This window comes from Acipenser ruthenus, chromosome 4 (assembly GCF_902713425.1).
Source record: "Acipenser ruthenus chromosome 4, fAciRut3.2 maternal haplotype, whole genome shotgun sequence".
NCBI classification, from domain to species: domain Eukaryota; kingdom Metazoa; phylum Chordata; class Actinopteri; order Acipenseriformes; family Acipenseridae; genus Acipenser; species Acipenser ruthenus.
The window spans coordinates 34,596,775-34,611,760 of record NC_081192.1 but is presented as its reverse complement, the minus strand read 5'-3'; the positions used below and the strand labels follow the sequence as shown (position 1 = coordinate 34,611,760).

Below are 14,986 nucleotides of genomic sequence, written 5' to 3'. Positions count from 1 at the left end.
AGATAATACTATTTATTTTTCTCTCAATTTGAATTAGGATACCAAATATGTAGGCATGGGATGCGATAAGGCTTCCTTTAAAGTTGATGTAAAGGTGATTTAGTGCAAACTTGATTTTAACGTAGGAAGAATGTATAAATTCACATTTTGTTCTTTGTTGACTTTTGGACAAAGTTCATTAAAGCCTCTTGCTGGCTACCTTTATGCTAACCTGGAGTTTTACTCCTGTTTATGGGTGTGGAATTAAAGCTACACAGTTGCCCCCACAATATTGATAAATCAGTTCTAATTAAGTAGAAGGTGGTCAGTCATTAGCAAAAAGGTGAACTTTGTATACAAAGTGTACAATTTATTATTATTATTATTATTATTATTATTATTATTATTATTATTATTATTACATATTACCACTTGATTTCCGCATGTATGTTGTTAATTCCAAATCTAGAATGCTACTTTTCTAGAATACAACCATGTTGCATGTTGAAAACTAACCTTTGTTTTAAACCAAATCTTCATGGGTTCTGTCAATGAATTTTTTCTTCATGATAGTCCCTTTAAAATTATTTTTATAACAACATCAACTCACATTCAACACATATTGACACTGGCCCTTTTTTCTTCTTTGACAAAAATGGTTTGATAATTGTAGAGGATGTATTAAGCTACAGTATTTCTGTAGAGCTGGTAGAAGATTAAATTGTAGGTTATTTTGTAAGTTACCAAGAGTGTATATTGTTTGCTTTTCATCTACTTTTTATAAACATTAATATTGTTTTTGTTTTGAGAGTAAGCACCTTTCGCAACCAGTGGACTTATTATATGTGTGTGTGTGTTTATATTCAATATTTTGATATTTGTACACTTTGAACTCCTGTGTTTGCCTATGGAGGGGAATAGACTTAGGAGATATTTACCCAAAGCTATTCTTCTAAATTCACATCTGTAATTCCTAAGCTTTTATTGTAGCTAACCTATTGGTTTCAGTACCGCTATCACTGTCCCTCATCATTTTATTTAGTTTTTTTCATCTTTTAAACATCTCTGAAGGTACAGCACTATACTTATCCTCCGTGCTGGACAGAGGAAATATTTATTTGTCATTCTTCAATTTGTGCAGACCAATATGCATGAGAGGGTTTCAAAGTAAAGAAAATGTATTAGACCTGAATGTTCAGCTGCGCAACGAAAACTTTACTTTTACTGTTACTGAAGATGTTAACTTGTTGTGCTTTTATTGCCTTATACACTTCCCTGTGATCCTCAAGAAATGTGCTCTATTCCTAATGTTATTTATAAACTATGTGTTATTAATTCTGTGCTCTTTTTTTTTCTTCACAGTAAATGAAATTATAAGGAATGATCTATCCAGCACTTCTGTCCATGGCCATGCATAGCCACATACAAACTACAGGACTGAAGGATTGAAAAAAATCAAATCAAATCATAATAATAATCATTCTAAGACTCTTAAATGAACTGTTCTGGTAAAGACGATGTTAAAGAGTGGCACACTGATCTTCCAATGTTGTTCAATGTTAGAAGAAGATGACAAAGCAGCGAAGCAACCCTTCTGCCCTATCGTCTATCTTCCTGGGACCACTTTTTGTATTGTTTTATTAAAAACTGGCATTTTTTTAAAGGTCTGATCTTCCATCCAAAGAAGTTGCTCCTGAGTGGCACTGTTCTATCTTAGCGCTAGTTGGCACTGTTTGTTCATCAATTGGCGGTCTTAAGGAACAGCCATGGATGTGCCTTATATATTTATGTAGTGAAACCGGGATGCAATACAATATAGAAAAAAAAGGTTATTGTCTTCGTAAGAAGTGCTTTTTACAATGCAAAACAAATGTCAAAAATGTTAATGTTATGCCTTTATTCTGGTTTCCTTTTTCATCATCATTCAAAACCATCAGGTTTTTTAATGTATCTTATGCCATATCCATGACTGAAAATAGTATGATTTGTTATTTTCCTTTAAAGTGGCCTGTTTACTTTTTTAATGATTAAATGTTACACACTGCTGCACAGGACACAATGGTAATTTCCATCCTAGTGCACTAACTAAGCTCACAGTGAAGAACTGCATATAGTCTAAACTAGTATATAGTTAAATTACAATACAAAGAGACTGGAGAAATCCATAATGATTTCCTAAGTTTGCTATTTTAAATGGCATAGATTTTTGCTAATCAACATTCTTCTTTAGTATAGACTTATAGCATATACCGTGATCAAATGTGAGTGTTCTTGCCTGCAGGGTCACTAAAAGGGACATACAAATATTTAGAATTGAATAAAGAACGGGGCTTCAAACACAATACCTTATTCAAGACTAATTGCAGATACGTGTGCACGTAAATATAACTTTTTAAATTATGCAAGTAATATATCTGACAATCATGATCTTTTTTTGTTTGCCGTTTTGGAGGTGGAAAAAAAAAGACTTAAGCTAGCAATAACATATCTGTGGATACCAAAGCATATTAGCTAGTGAAGTTACTGCTTTTTGTTTTAATCTTTTTGGCTGTTTTAGATTAAGAAGATACAGTAGCTAGCTTGTTCATGCCTCATGAATGTATGCACTTTAGATAGTGAAAACAAACGTTTGTGTATTTTTAATGACCAAATGTTGTCAGTCGATTGAGGGAAATTATAAATTTTGTAGGAGGCTGTGTGGTCCAGTGGTTACAGAAAAGGGCTTGTAACCAGGAGGTCCCCAGTTCAAATCCCACTTCAGCCATTGACTCATTGTGTGACCCTGAGCAAGTCACTTAACCTCCTTGTGCTCTGTCTTTTGGGTGAGACGTAATTGTAAGTGACTCTGCAGCTGATGCATAGTTCACACACCCTAGTCTCTGTAAGTCGCCTTGGATAAAGGCATCTCCTAAATAAACAAATAATAATAATAATAAATTGAAGAGGATTGACTGCTAACTGTAATCTCCTATAAGATTTTTAAAATCAAATATTTTAATGGAATGAGAAAAAAAAAACTGATCTAGATGTATAGCTTCCTAGAGTATGTTATGCTTATGAATAGTCGTACTAGTTCCGCTTGGAATACAGTTAATAGTTTATTATACACTTATGAATGAAATTGTACTTTTTCAGATTGTGTGTAGAATAGTCTGTGGCATGGTTTGATATATGAAATTAGTAAAATATTGTGCCTTAGTCAGTCATGGTTTCTGCTAGACGTGGCTATACTTTACACATTCATGGTTTGCCAGGGCTTACAATGCTGAAGCACAAAGTGAAATGTATTTCCTCTGAAATATTACATATTTATGGGGATTTTAAAATGATGTTTGATGTATTCATGGTGTCTTTAAAAACAAAAAGCAAATCAAATAAAAGCCATATTGGTAATATTTGCACATTACTGTGAAGACTATAGAATATAGTATGGCTTTAAAGTGCTTTAAAGATATTTGTACATTTTTCCAAAGCAACTTGTTGCAACAGTCCCTGTTAATCATAGCTGTGACTTATTGGCTCTTTTGTCCATATAAAAAGAATAGATTTTGCATGCCATGTTTCTTTTAAACACTCTGTGCTTATCATATGCCCGCTTCAGAACCTTGCTGGGTGCATTGTTAAACTCTCCAGCTTCCAGCATTCAGTCAGAAGACAAGAAACATCATTAAATGTGTGCCATTCAGAATTTCAAACCAGGCATACAAATCTGCTGAAACACCATTTTCTATGGGAAGCAGCCTTTTTGATCAAAAAAAGGTAACAACTAATTAGCTGAGAATCAAATTTCTCATCTTCTGCAAATTTCCATTCACAACTGTAAGTTACATACACTAGGTTTCTGTTTCTCACGATGGTACATACTTAAATGTTGTTTGTTCTGATTTGTATACTGTGTACTGTATGCTTGACCAGTGACTTGTGCTTATCATGCTTTGGTGTATAATGAGTGCCTTCATTTTGAATCTAAGACCTTATCAGTATATGGGGGTGAGAGAGGTGGGGACAGGAATAAAGTGAAATACCACTGGTGACGCACCACTAGCTGAGCTGATGTGTTATGAAGACAGAAGCTGTCGTTTAAGATTCCAAAAGAAAATGTGGGTCTCTTTATGCAATGCATTTTTGCTGCAAAGAGTACCTTGCCACCGTCAGATTGGAGCTGGGTAGTACTTGTTATCTTGCATGTGGGTGGCTGTCATGTTCAAACTTTCCTCCTGCTTTGCATTCAAGCTATTCCAGAAATAAAGGGAAAGAAGTGCAAGTGAGCTTTCTGCATTTAGAACTGAAATAACCCTCTCCTTGGTGACAGAATCCATGCAGGGTGGGGTCTGGTCTTCCCACTCATCCCTGCAGTTTCGGAATAGCTCTTCTATTAAATGATACAGTCAAACCTTTTTTTCTGATGCTTTCTGTTGAAATATTTAAATATTAGGTGTTTTCCCCTGACTCGTACAATGTAACATTTGCGAAATATAATTTGTTGTGTGTGTGTGTGTGTGTGTGTGTGTGTGTGTGTGTGTGTGTGTCTATATATGTATATATATATATACACATATATATATATATATATATATATATATATATATATATATATATATATATATATATATATATATATATACACACACACACACAATAAAAAGCACAAATGGAAACTTTCAGTATTGAGAATGATGTCTTTCTTTTTTCTAGATTTATTCTTATATTTTCTATACAACTTTGCATTTGTTCATGTAAAAAAACACACACACACTCAATCAGGATGCCTTTTGTTTGTCTTCCACTTTGGTGTAGTTGGCACCATTCTAAGTTAATATAAAGGTTATTTTGGTTTAGTTATTCTTAATATCAGCTTGCAATACCACCTTAAATAAACTGTGTGTCAATATGGGAATTCCACCAGGTAATAAATAGAATAATACTCAAGAAGGTCTCCCTCTCCAGGGCTTACAGCCACTGCCCTGGAGCGCCTTCTCTTTCTTAATTGTTAAAAACAACTCAGCACAGATGCTGGGAAATGGGGTGTATATAGATACACTAATTGTCTTTCATTCATCTATTTTGAGCAAGCTGTAAGTATCTGAAAGTATCCTTTAGATCCTTCCTGTGGCAGGGCAAAATACTTAAAAGTAGTGGGGGTGTGTGTGGTGTAAATATAGGGTTGGCAGAGAGGGGGTTAAAATCCTCCCCGAGATAATAATTAACCATTAGTCATTCAATTAAGGCTCCAGCCACATTCTCACGTGTATTATATGGCAGGAAAGATTTTAACACTGCCAACCCTATATTTACACCACACACACCCCAACACTACATTTAGGTCTTTCGCCCTGCCACACCTCCACACAACCAAGCACTGTTATAGATGATGCACCTTCATCCTTTATTGTCCTTAGCTGCTGCTCTTGTCTTTGAAGCAGAAACACTAGTACGTAAAACTGAAGCTGACAATTCAAGGCGCTGTTCATTCACATTAAATCAGTTGCTTTGACAGGTGTTGGGCCAGATCCCAGTGGAAAGCTATCTGAATTGAGACCATGTGGATGCAAAAGATGAGCTAGCTGTCTCTTGAGTGCAGTGGTATCCTAGATATTATACATTTACTACCAACAGAGAACCACTGCTAAGGGACATGTGTTGTTTAATTTACCCCAGCATCTGCAATGGTTGTTTCAATGACTGGTACCACACTACACTTGTGGGATGGAATGCTTAGTCAAATCTTTTGGTTCTATTTCGAGGGGTTGATCATCTACTCACAAATACCAAAGTATAGCAATGGGTAAAATGGGTAACAAATACCCCACCCCCACTCATAAGAACATAAGAAAGTCTCGGCCCATCTTGCTCGTTTGGTTGTTAGTAGCTTATTGATCCCAGAGTTTCATCAAGCAGTTTCTTGAAGGATCCCAGGGTGTCAGCTTCAACAACATGACTGGGGAGTTGGTTCCAGACCCTCACAATTCTCTGTGTAAAGAAGTGCCACCTATTTTCTGTTCTGAATGCCCCTTTATCTAATCTCCATTTGTGACCCCTGGTCCTTGTTTCTTTTTTCAGGTCAAAAAAGTCCCCTGGGTCAACATTGTCTATACCTTTTAGGATTTTGAATGCTTGAATCAGATCAATTCTTTTAGTCTGTCTGCAAACGACATGCCTTTTAAACCCGGGATAATTCTGGTTGCTCTTCTTTGTACTCTTTCTAGAGCAGCAGTATCCTTTTTGTAACAAGGTGACCAGAACTGAAAACAATATTCTAGGTGAGGTCTTACTAATGCATTGTAAAGTTTTAACATTACTTCCCTTGATTTAAATTCAACACTTATCACAATATATCTGAGCATCTTGTTGGCCTTTTTTTATAGCTTCCCCACATTATCTAGATGAAGACATTTCTGAGTCAACATAAACTCCTAGGTCTTTTTCATAGATTCCTTCTTCAATTTCAGTATCTCCCATATGATATTTATAATGCACTGCATTATAATGCACTGCATTCATTCTGCATTTATATTGTCTGTTCAAATAGTTGTTGTAGGGCAGTGTACGCATGCACCCATCAGTACAAATACCAACAAAAAATAACCAGTACCTGTACCTGCATTGCCATTTTACCAATTGCCTGCTTGTAACAAATACAGTCATACCCTTTTAATATAGCTTTTAATATCACACATAAATCAATAGTATAGGTTACAACATTAAAACAGGTAACTTTATTAGGCGTATACATACATAAGTGCCCTTTTCACCGTGGAACAACAGGAACACAAATAGTGTATCTGAGTGGTAGTAAAAGGTAAAACAACATATCTGTAACTATTTACTCTTTAAAGTGCTCCATGCTGGTGGAGCAGAAGAGACCGTTTGGAGATTGTTCTCTAAATATTCAGTGGAAGGAAGTAGTGGACACTGATCATACAGTAATTGTAGTGTCATTCTTTTGATGTGCTTCCATTTCTGTGTGTTTACATACAGCTATCAAAATCAGAATATGCTGCTTAATTTGAAAATTCAACAAAATTCAAGAGTTTTGTTGAAAGGTTATTTGGTGGTGATGATGGAGTGATTGAAACATTTTACATTTTATACTTCATTTAGCTTGAACAACAGGAAAACAAATCTTAGATCGCTTTCTGTGGTCTAAACAGCAACCTGGTATGGCTATGAAATGTAAGAGTTCTTTTAACTCATGTATTTGTCTTCTTAATAGCTCAGAATCATGTTTAATCCTCAAGTAAATCTGGTACACAAGACTGAAATCATTAACCTATCCTCCTTTAACACCTATCATACGTGGAAGTATAGGTGTTATTAATGTGTGTGTGTGGTCTTGCTAGATGTGTGCAAAACCAACATTTATGACTAAGAAATCTAACTGTAAAAATGATTTGTGGGTCCCAAATCGCACCTACAGTATGAATATTATACCTACATACGGGAATGGCAGTGCACTGCAGGTAAGCTTTATAGAATTATTTTGGCTTTCTGAACTTATAAATAAAAAGTGTTTATACGCACATCCATTAATCAAAAAGGTGCAGGGCACAAATTAGTCCAAAACAAGTAAAAAGATAAAATGCCCATACACTTATGAAGCTCTACATCTTTTATTTAGTTTAAAAACACCATGCTATCAGGTAAAATCAACGTTTCGATCTACAAAAGATCTTCATCTAACAAACAGTTACTAAAATCGTATATTGCAGTATGTTATTATTTCTACTATTACCACCTGTTGGTACAGTATTTATTTTGTGCTGGTATTGCATTACCTACTGTACAGTGACACCTGTTGGTGAATCATTGAACACACTTTGATTTTTTACTGAGGATGTATTCATACTGCTGTGTATGGAGTCTTCTGACAGTTGTGGCATTTTTGGCTTTTGCTCTAGCACAAACTCCCCCACAACTAGTAACAAACATGTGATATATACACCAGAAGCCCTATAATAAATCCTCCTGAGCTACTATTTCTAGTTTTGAAATATACTGCATCGTTCTCGCTTTCAGCAAAAAAGTTGTTTGAGATGGAATTTTGTTTAAATACACGCAATTACAAATAACAGTTAAATAGAGGTGTTCTCTAAACACAGTTAAACAGAGGTGTTCTCTAAACACAGTTAAATAGAGGTGTTCTCTAAACACAGTTAAACAGAGGTGTTCTCTAAACACAGTTAAATAGAGGTGTTCTCTAAACACAGTTAAATAGAGGTGTTCTCTAAACACAGTTAAATAGAGGTGTTCTCTAAACACAGTTAAATAGAGGTGTTCTCTAAACAGGATTAAATAGAGGTGTTCTCTAAACAGGACTAAATAGAGGTGTTATCTAAACAGTTAAATAGAGGTGTTCTCTAAACAGGATTAAATAGAGGTGTTCTCTAAACAGGACTAAATAGAGCTGTTATCTAAACACAGTTAAATAGAGGTGTTCTCTAAACAGGACTAAATAGAGGTATTCTCTAAACACAGTTGGAATCCTGGAGAGTGAAATGATACTTAGCAGTTGCCCAGCTAAATATTGAGCCTGTGAATGTGGATGAAAATTTAAAAACAATAAGTACTGTTATATACAGGAGACAGCAACTACAAAATATATTTTTTATAAATGTCAAAAGAGGGTTTAACTGAGGCTTTACACAATTTACAATCTGGAGGTATTCAAACAAATTTCTTCACTCAGACCCACCCAGGCACCACATTTTAATAAGCAAGACATCCCACAAGTGCGATGGTACCCCAATTGTAATCTATTGCAGTGATTTTTGTCCTACATTTCCCCCATATTGAATGCTGGAATCAGTCCACAGCTTGCCCATTAAAATCATGTGCATATTTAAAGAGCAGATGATTGTCTATTCAGAGATACCAAGATAGAGAAAGTCGGCAAAAGATGTACAACTAACGACCACAGAACAGGGCAGAATATATTACCGTAATATCACCATGTGATAGGGTAGATAGCTGCAGTTTAAGCTCTATCGTGCACATTTAATTACAAACAGTACAGTACAGACAAGAAACACATTAACAAATAAAAAGACAAAAAGGCCAAAACAAAACTCACAGACATAAAGTACAGTAATCCACAGCAACACACCCCTTCACCAACACCAATATTCCCTCCACTAACAACAGTGATACCCCTTCTTGTGGCTGTGGCCTCATAACTAATAATCATTCAGTTATGGCCCCAGTCACATTCGCACGTGTTTTCTCCTCACACACACACCTTACACCGGCAGGGCTTCCACCCTGCCACATACCCCCCCCCCCACATCTGACTACAAATTACCACCATCCCCCCTAAAACACCAACCCCCTCCCCTCATGTCCATCTTTCTCAACGTGGACGGGTTGGAGGAAGACCAAGAACCGGCGACACAGAGGACCCAGACGACGTGGACAGGGCGGCGGGAGTGCAGGCCGGCAACCAGGCAGGTGCAGCAGCTGGCAGAGGTGCGACCTGTCTGGGCCACCGGGGGGAGCAAACATGAGACCAGGTGAACGACTGTGCCTGGTGATGCAGCGACCCGGGAGCTAGGTCTAGCAACCAAAGGTGTGGACACCATTGCCGTGTGTCTGGGAGCCCAGATTGAGGGCTCCGACCCATCAGCACCAGGTCGGGACGTAGGTGGTCGGGGAGCTGGTCCCCTCACCTCCTCCTTCGGCAATGGTAACACTGGTAGCGGCAATGCGCTGGGCACTCTAACCATGGCCATGCTGCCAGCGGTGTGGGGAACTCCAGTAGTGGCAGTGGCAACTCACTTACACACACACCTTATACCATCAGGGCTTCTGCCATGCCACACACCTGCTTTTTAAAGCCAAATGCATTTTCTAATAAGCTAAATTGTATTTCAGAAACTCCAAAAAATCAATCTTCAATATAGCATAAAATGATAGAATGTTTTTAAAGATGTCTGTGAGAAAGTTTACAACAGTACTCTGCAAAGGGTGCACCTCCTGCACTTGGAATTATTCCAAAATCATTTCAAATTAACCCTTCATACAACAAACTGCAGTTCTGCTAAAAACATCTGCAAAAAAAGACACATAAACAAAAAAAGACCTGCAGACAAATGGTTGAAATCTCCAAACAAACGGATTAAATGTACCCCAGCCTTAAAATGGGATGTATATTAAAAAGTTGACTTTTATATTGTCTGTAATCACAAGGGAAGGAAACGTATGGAGGAAGATTACTTCCAGCTGCTTTGCCGTGAACTCATTGCTGCCCCTGGCCCAGGCTTAGAAAGACACGAGCTGCGGGGGAGGAAGCACTTCACCCCTGTTCCAGACAAGTCCAGCAGGCATTTGGATGAAGATTTATAGGACTCAGTGTTACACGAAGCATTTGCAACAGCACAGAATATAAGCACTGCTTGTTCTGAAGGGAATAACCCCTGGTAATGAATCATAATTGATAATTCATAATTGCTAATTAAATATTTGGGTGGGTGGATATCCTGTATACACATTTGGTATTCAGCCACCTGGTATAAATATATATATATATATATATATATATATATATATATATATATATATATATATATATATATATATATATTGTAACACAGCAGGGAGGGGGTTAATATCCTTCCTGCAGAAAACATTTTGGTTTAATTGTTTAATTATTTGTTAATTTTTTTATTATTAATTATCACCTGCACCTGGTAACTATTGTAAATTAATGCCAGGTGCAGGGTATTAAAAGATAGCAGTCAGTTTGCTACTGACTGCTGAGTAGAAGGAGACAGAAGGTGTGCTCTGTTTCCGAGCAGTCCGAAGAAAAGTAAGTGCTGTGATTTGTGTTTGTTTGGCAGGTAAACGGCTTAGCCGTCCTGCGAGCTAGTCAGGAACCTGCCTGTGTAGTTAGTGCTCATTAGAGCTAGGTGTTTATTTTTAATTCACAAAATCAAATAAAACACAAAATAGTCTTTCAGCTTTGTAATTTGAACTGGCATTGATAAATAATAGGGATGGCTTACAACGAAAAGTAACTACTATCATTATTGTAACTGTACTTCCATTTTTCCTACTACTGCTGCCATTAGTTTGCAACACAAGACACAAGAGAACAAAGCTTATTAAAAACTCTGTCTTCATGTCACTGACATTAATTTGACCATTAAAATTGTTAAAGAATTGGTGTTCCACATATTCATTTTGATGATCTTTCATCATTGATTTGTTCAGTGCGGGGGATGTAGGATAATGGTTTATATTTTCCTGTCAATCATTCCTACTGCTGAAATTATACACTCAATGCACTTCTAACTGAGATGTACTAAAACTAAGTGGAAATACTAGCCTCATTTAGAATGAAAGGACAAAGAATGTTCTAACCAAAGAGATTCTGAGATCGCCACAAACGTATACCCTGTCTGAAAACCTGTTTTATTTAGCCCAGCATATAAATAGTATCATAATATGAAGATGTTAAATTTCTAGAAGATACATCATGAAAAACTATGGCACACAGAATTAATGTGAACAGGCTAAAGGCTTGTTTATGATCGCTGCGTCTGCCCATGACATTAATATGGTTTGTCATGACCTTTCATCTTGTTTATGCCATGAATGTTAACTTTTTTTACAAATAAAATATCAGCTGTAGCTACCTGAACTACAGTAATTTTGGTTTGGATTCCATTCCTTTCCGCTACAACAGATCCTGGTGAGCTCAAGTGGACATCTGTACGACTGGCCTTTATCCTCCAGTCTGGTGGCTCCCTGACATCTGCTCTTGAGTCCTTGGGTGTTATCCTGAGATGTGTGGGTATTTGCTGAAGTGAGGGAACATAAAGGGGCATTTTAAATTGGGGAGAAAATCAGGAGTTAAAAAAAATTGGGCACTGGTTATGAAATTAATTGTGCCATGGAAAGATACTGTATCAGGTTTATTCCCAGTCATACACGAACTTGGCTATGGGGCTGGTTTGCCACAAAGTGTACAAGGAGATAATAGTGGATAAATTGTGTCCTCTAGTTATAGCTACTGTATAATGTAACAAGTGCTGTTGCCTCCCCATGCCACAGCGAGCCTTACTGATCAGGCACCAGACAAGGCCAGGTGTTTATTGAAACTGTACCGTGTCTTATTATTACAGGATAACATGATCTGGTATCCAATGAATGTGAACGGAAGACAGATTCCATTTGCAATATAATGTTAATCAAAAACAAGAATACTTGTTATTAAAAACAAATTGAAGGATTACTATGCAAACCTGACCGACAACATAAATATATTTATCTAACCAAATTAACAGATTTAACAACACCAAAGATACAAGTGCAAATAAATCTTTCCCCTAAGGACTAATGCATTTGCTACAAATCCTGTATCATAAATGGTCTAGTCAGTGTTTGTCCAAGATGCTATGACACCAGACTAATAACATATGGTTTACTTTGGCAACATAATATAATGGAGATATTGGGCTATTGTTAGTATATTGCACAAAGAATAGCCCAAATAACTACTGTATATTACTGTATGGCTGTGAACAATGGGTGTGGAAACCCAAACTAATGGTACAATACCAGTTGAACAAGAGGGAGTTCGAAGACACTTAATCAAGAAAATGCTGACTGACCTCTTGAAATAAGTTTGACAGCTCTGTACACTGCTGAAATCTGGCTTGTCTATACTCAGACCATATGAAGACATCAAAGCTGGTAATACAATGCAGTCCGAGTGCACCGTTGTTCTGATACAGTGTAACCACAGGAGCATTTACTGAAAGCTCAAAGAGCAGTCCCCCTTATTAATCTTTTATTATAAAAGGCTTTATTTAGGAGCCAGTCTTCAGTGTTCCTTTTAAGTTTTTATTATTTTCTTTACTCCAGTAAAATCCACCAATGGTCATATATTATAGACATTTTAACATGCAATTTTGTTGGCTTGTCCACATGCAGTACAGTACTGTAGTGATCCGTGCATTTGTGTTTATGTACCATATTCCCTGCTGTCTGTTTGTGTTTGCATTCTCCGCGCTGTATTCTGCCATTGCTTGTTTACCTTTTGTGTGTGTATATTCCCATACCATGTGAACCTGTGACAGAGAGGTGACAATCTCCCTCCCGACCTGTGAGGGCACTGTATAACAGGAACAGTGTGCCCTGGACTGGATGGTTTGGCAGTTCATTCCAGGGTCAGATACCAGAAGACATTGCCTTAATGCAGTAGGCAATGTGTCAGTCACGGATTGGAGGAGACGTGATTGGCCGCGCCACCAAAAGAGGGCGTAACAGAGGGTATTTAGGGGAAGTGGCCCCAGCAATCTGTTCCTTTTGATCTGGTTACCACTAGGACCAAGAAAGGAAGTAATCAATTTGTAAATCATGAGTGAAGTGTTTTGTTTGTTTTTGTAATTGTGTATATTTGTCTTTGCCAGATGGCTAATATGAATCCGGGAGCTTCCGCTTCAAGCAAGTTCTAAACCCAGACTGCACTGCACCTGTGTTCAAACAAACACCACTGTTTAATCACCGGACCTGCACCTAGAGCTCTCACTGTCCGGAGACGTGTCTGTATCTGTGTTGTGTGTCTGTGTTTTTGTATTATTATTTTGGGACTGCAACCCCTTGGTTTATATGCTGGCAATACTCATGGGTAGAGCCAGCATTATTATTTCAATGGTCAATCCAACCACTAAAGAAAATAAAAAGAAAATACTTGAACTGTGAACTTTGTGTTTGTTGTCTGGAGCACCTGCATCACCCCTACACTTACGCACTGTAACCCACACGTTTACACGTGATGTCAGATCAGGGAGATGGACGTCACAACGCTCACCATGCTGCTGCAGGCAATGGAGCAGAGTCAGGAGACAGAGGAGAGACAGAGGGAGGTGTAATACACGGTGCTGATAGAGAGGGCCTTACTCGGAAACGCACCCCAAGTACCTGCAAGACCCGTGATGGCGCCCCCAAAAGCTCGGGCGCAGAAGCTAACTGCGGAGGTGCCTTCAAGCGGTTTGCCACCACGTTATGGCCGAAGGAGTACTGGGCCAGTCAACTGGGCCCCTGTCTGAGCAGGGAATCTCAGGCAGAGTACCAGACCATGACCAATGAGGAGGCTAGCCAGTATGACCTGGTCAAACAGGCCATCCTCCAACGCCTTAATAGCACGGGAGAAACACACTGGGTGCGGTTCTGGGAGTATTGGAGGCCACGGGAGACCTGCCCCAGGGTGGTCACGCAGAAACTCTGTGACCACATGGTGCACTGGCTCAGCAGTGCCGAAAAGACAGGGCAGCAAATGGGGGAAGCCATAGTCCTGGAGCAGTTCTGCCTGGATGGACATAGTGGGTCCTTTGCTACCTTCTGATTCCGGGTATACACATATATTAGTGGTGGTAGATTATGTAATGTGATACCTGGAGGCAGTTCCATTGTGCACTCCACTAGTGCAGCTGCAATAGCCAAAGAACTAGAGCAGATTATGTCAAGAGTAGAGATCCCCAAGGAGATACTGACTGATCATGGAAACGTTACAGCAGGTGTATAAAATATTAAAAATATGTCCCATCCGGACATCTGTTAATCATCTACAGACGAACGGTTTGGTGGAATGTTTTAATCAAATATTAAAGCAGGTGCTGAGACGATTTGTGAACCAAGAGCAGAAACAATGGGCAACGCTTCTCCTCTACCTCCTTTTTGCAGTGAGAGAGGTGCCACAGAGTTCAACAGAGTTCTCCCCCTTCGAGCTCTTGTACGACTGACAGCCCCGCGGCATCCTCGATCTGTGAGAGGGGTGTGAAGAGCACAAAGACTCAAAAATGTAGTGCAGCATGTGCTTCTACTCAGAGATCACCTGGATTTGGTTGGTCATTTGGCCCAGGACAATCTAAAATCTGCTCAGTACCGGTAACAGCAGCATTACAACCAAAATGCACATATTCTAACATTTTGACCAGGAGACAAGGTAATGCTGCTTCTTCCCACATCAGAATCCAAGCTGTATGCTAAATGGCAGGGGCCATATGAG

The 14,986-nt window shown here is 38.3% G+C and overlaps 1 protein-coding gene across 5 annotated transcripts in view; it reads left to right on the top strand.

Moving 5' to 3' along the window:
* Positions 1–2,912, top strand: part of LOC117399482 (nuclear factor of activated T-cells, cytoplasmic 1-like) — a 117,606-nt gene extending 114,694 nt beyond the window's left edge. For all 5 annotated transcript variants that reach the window (XM_059022318.1, XM_059022317.1, XM_034920139.2 and 2 more), the window contains one exon: positions 1,342–2,912. In XM_059022318.1, coding sequence (XP_058878301.1) covers positions 1,342–1,397 — 56 coding nt within the window. In that variant the 3' untranslated portion in view covers positions 1,398–2,912. The remainder of the gene's footprint in view (positions 1–1,341) is intronic.
* Positions 2,913–14,986: the final 12,074 nt, after the last annotated feature.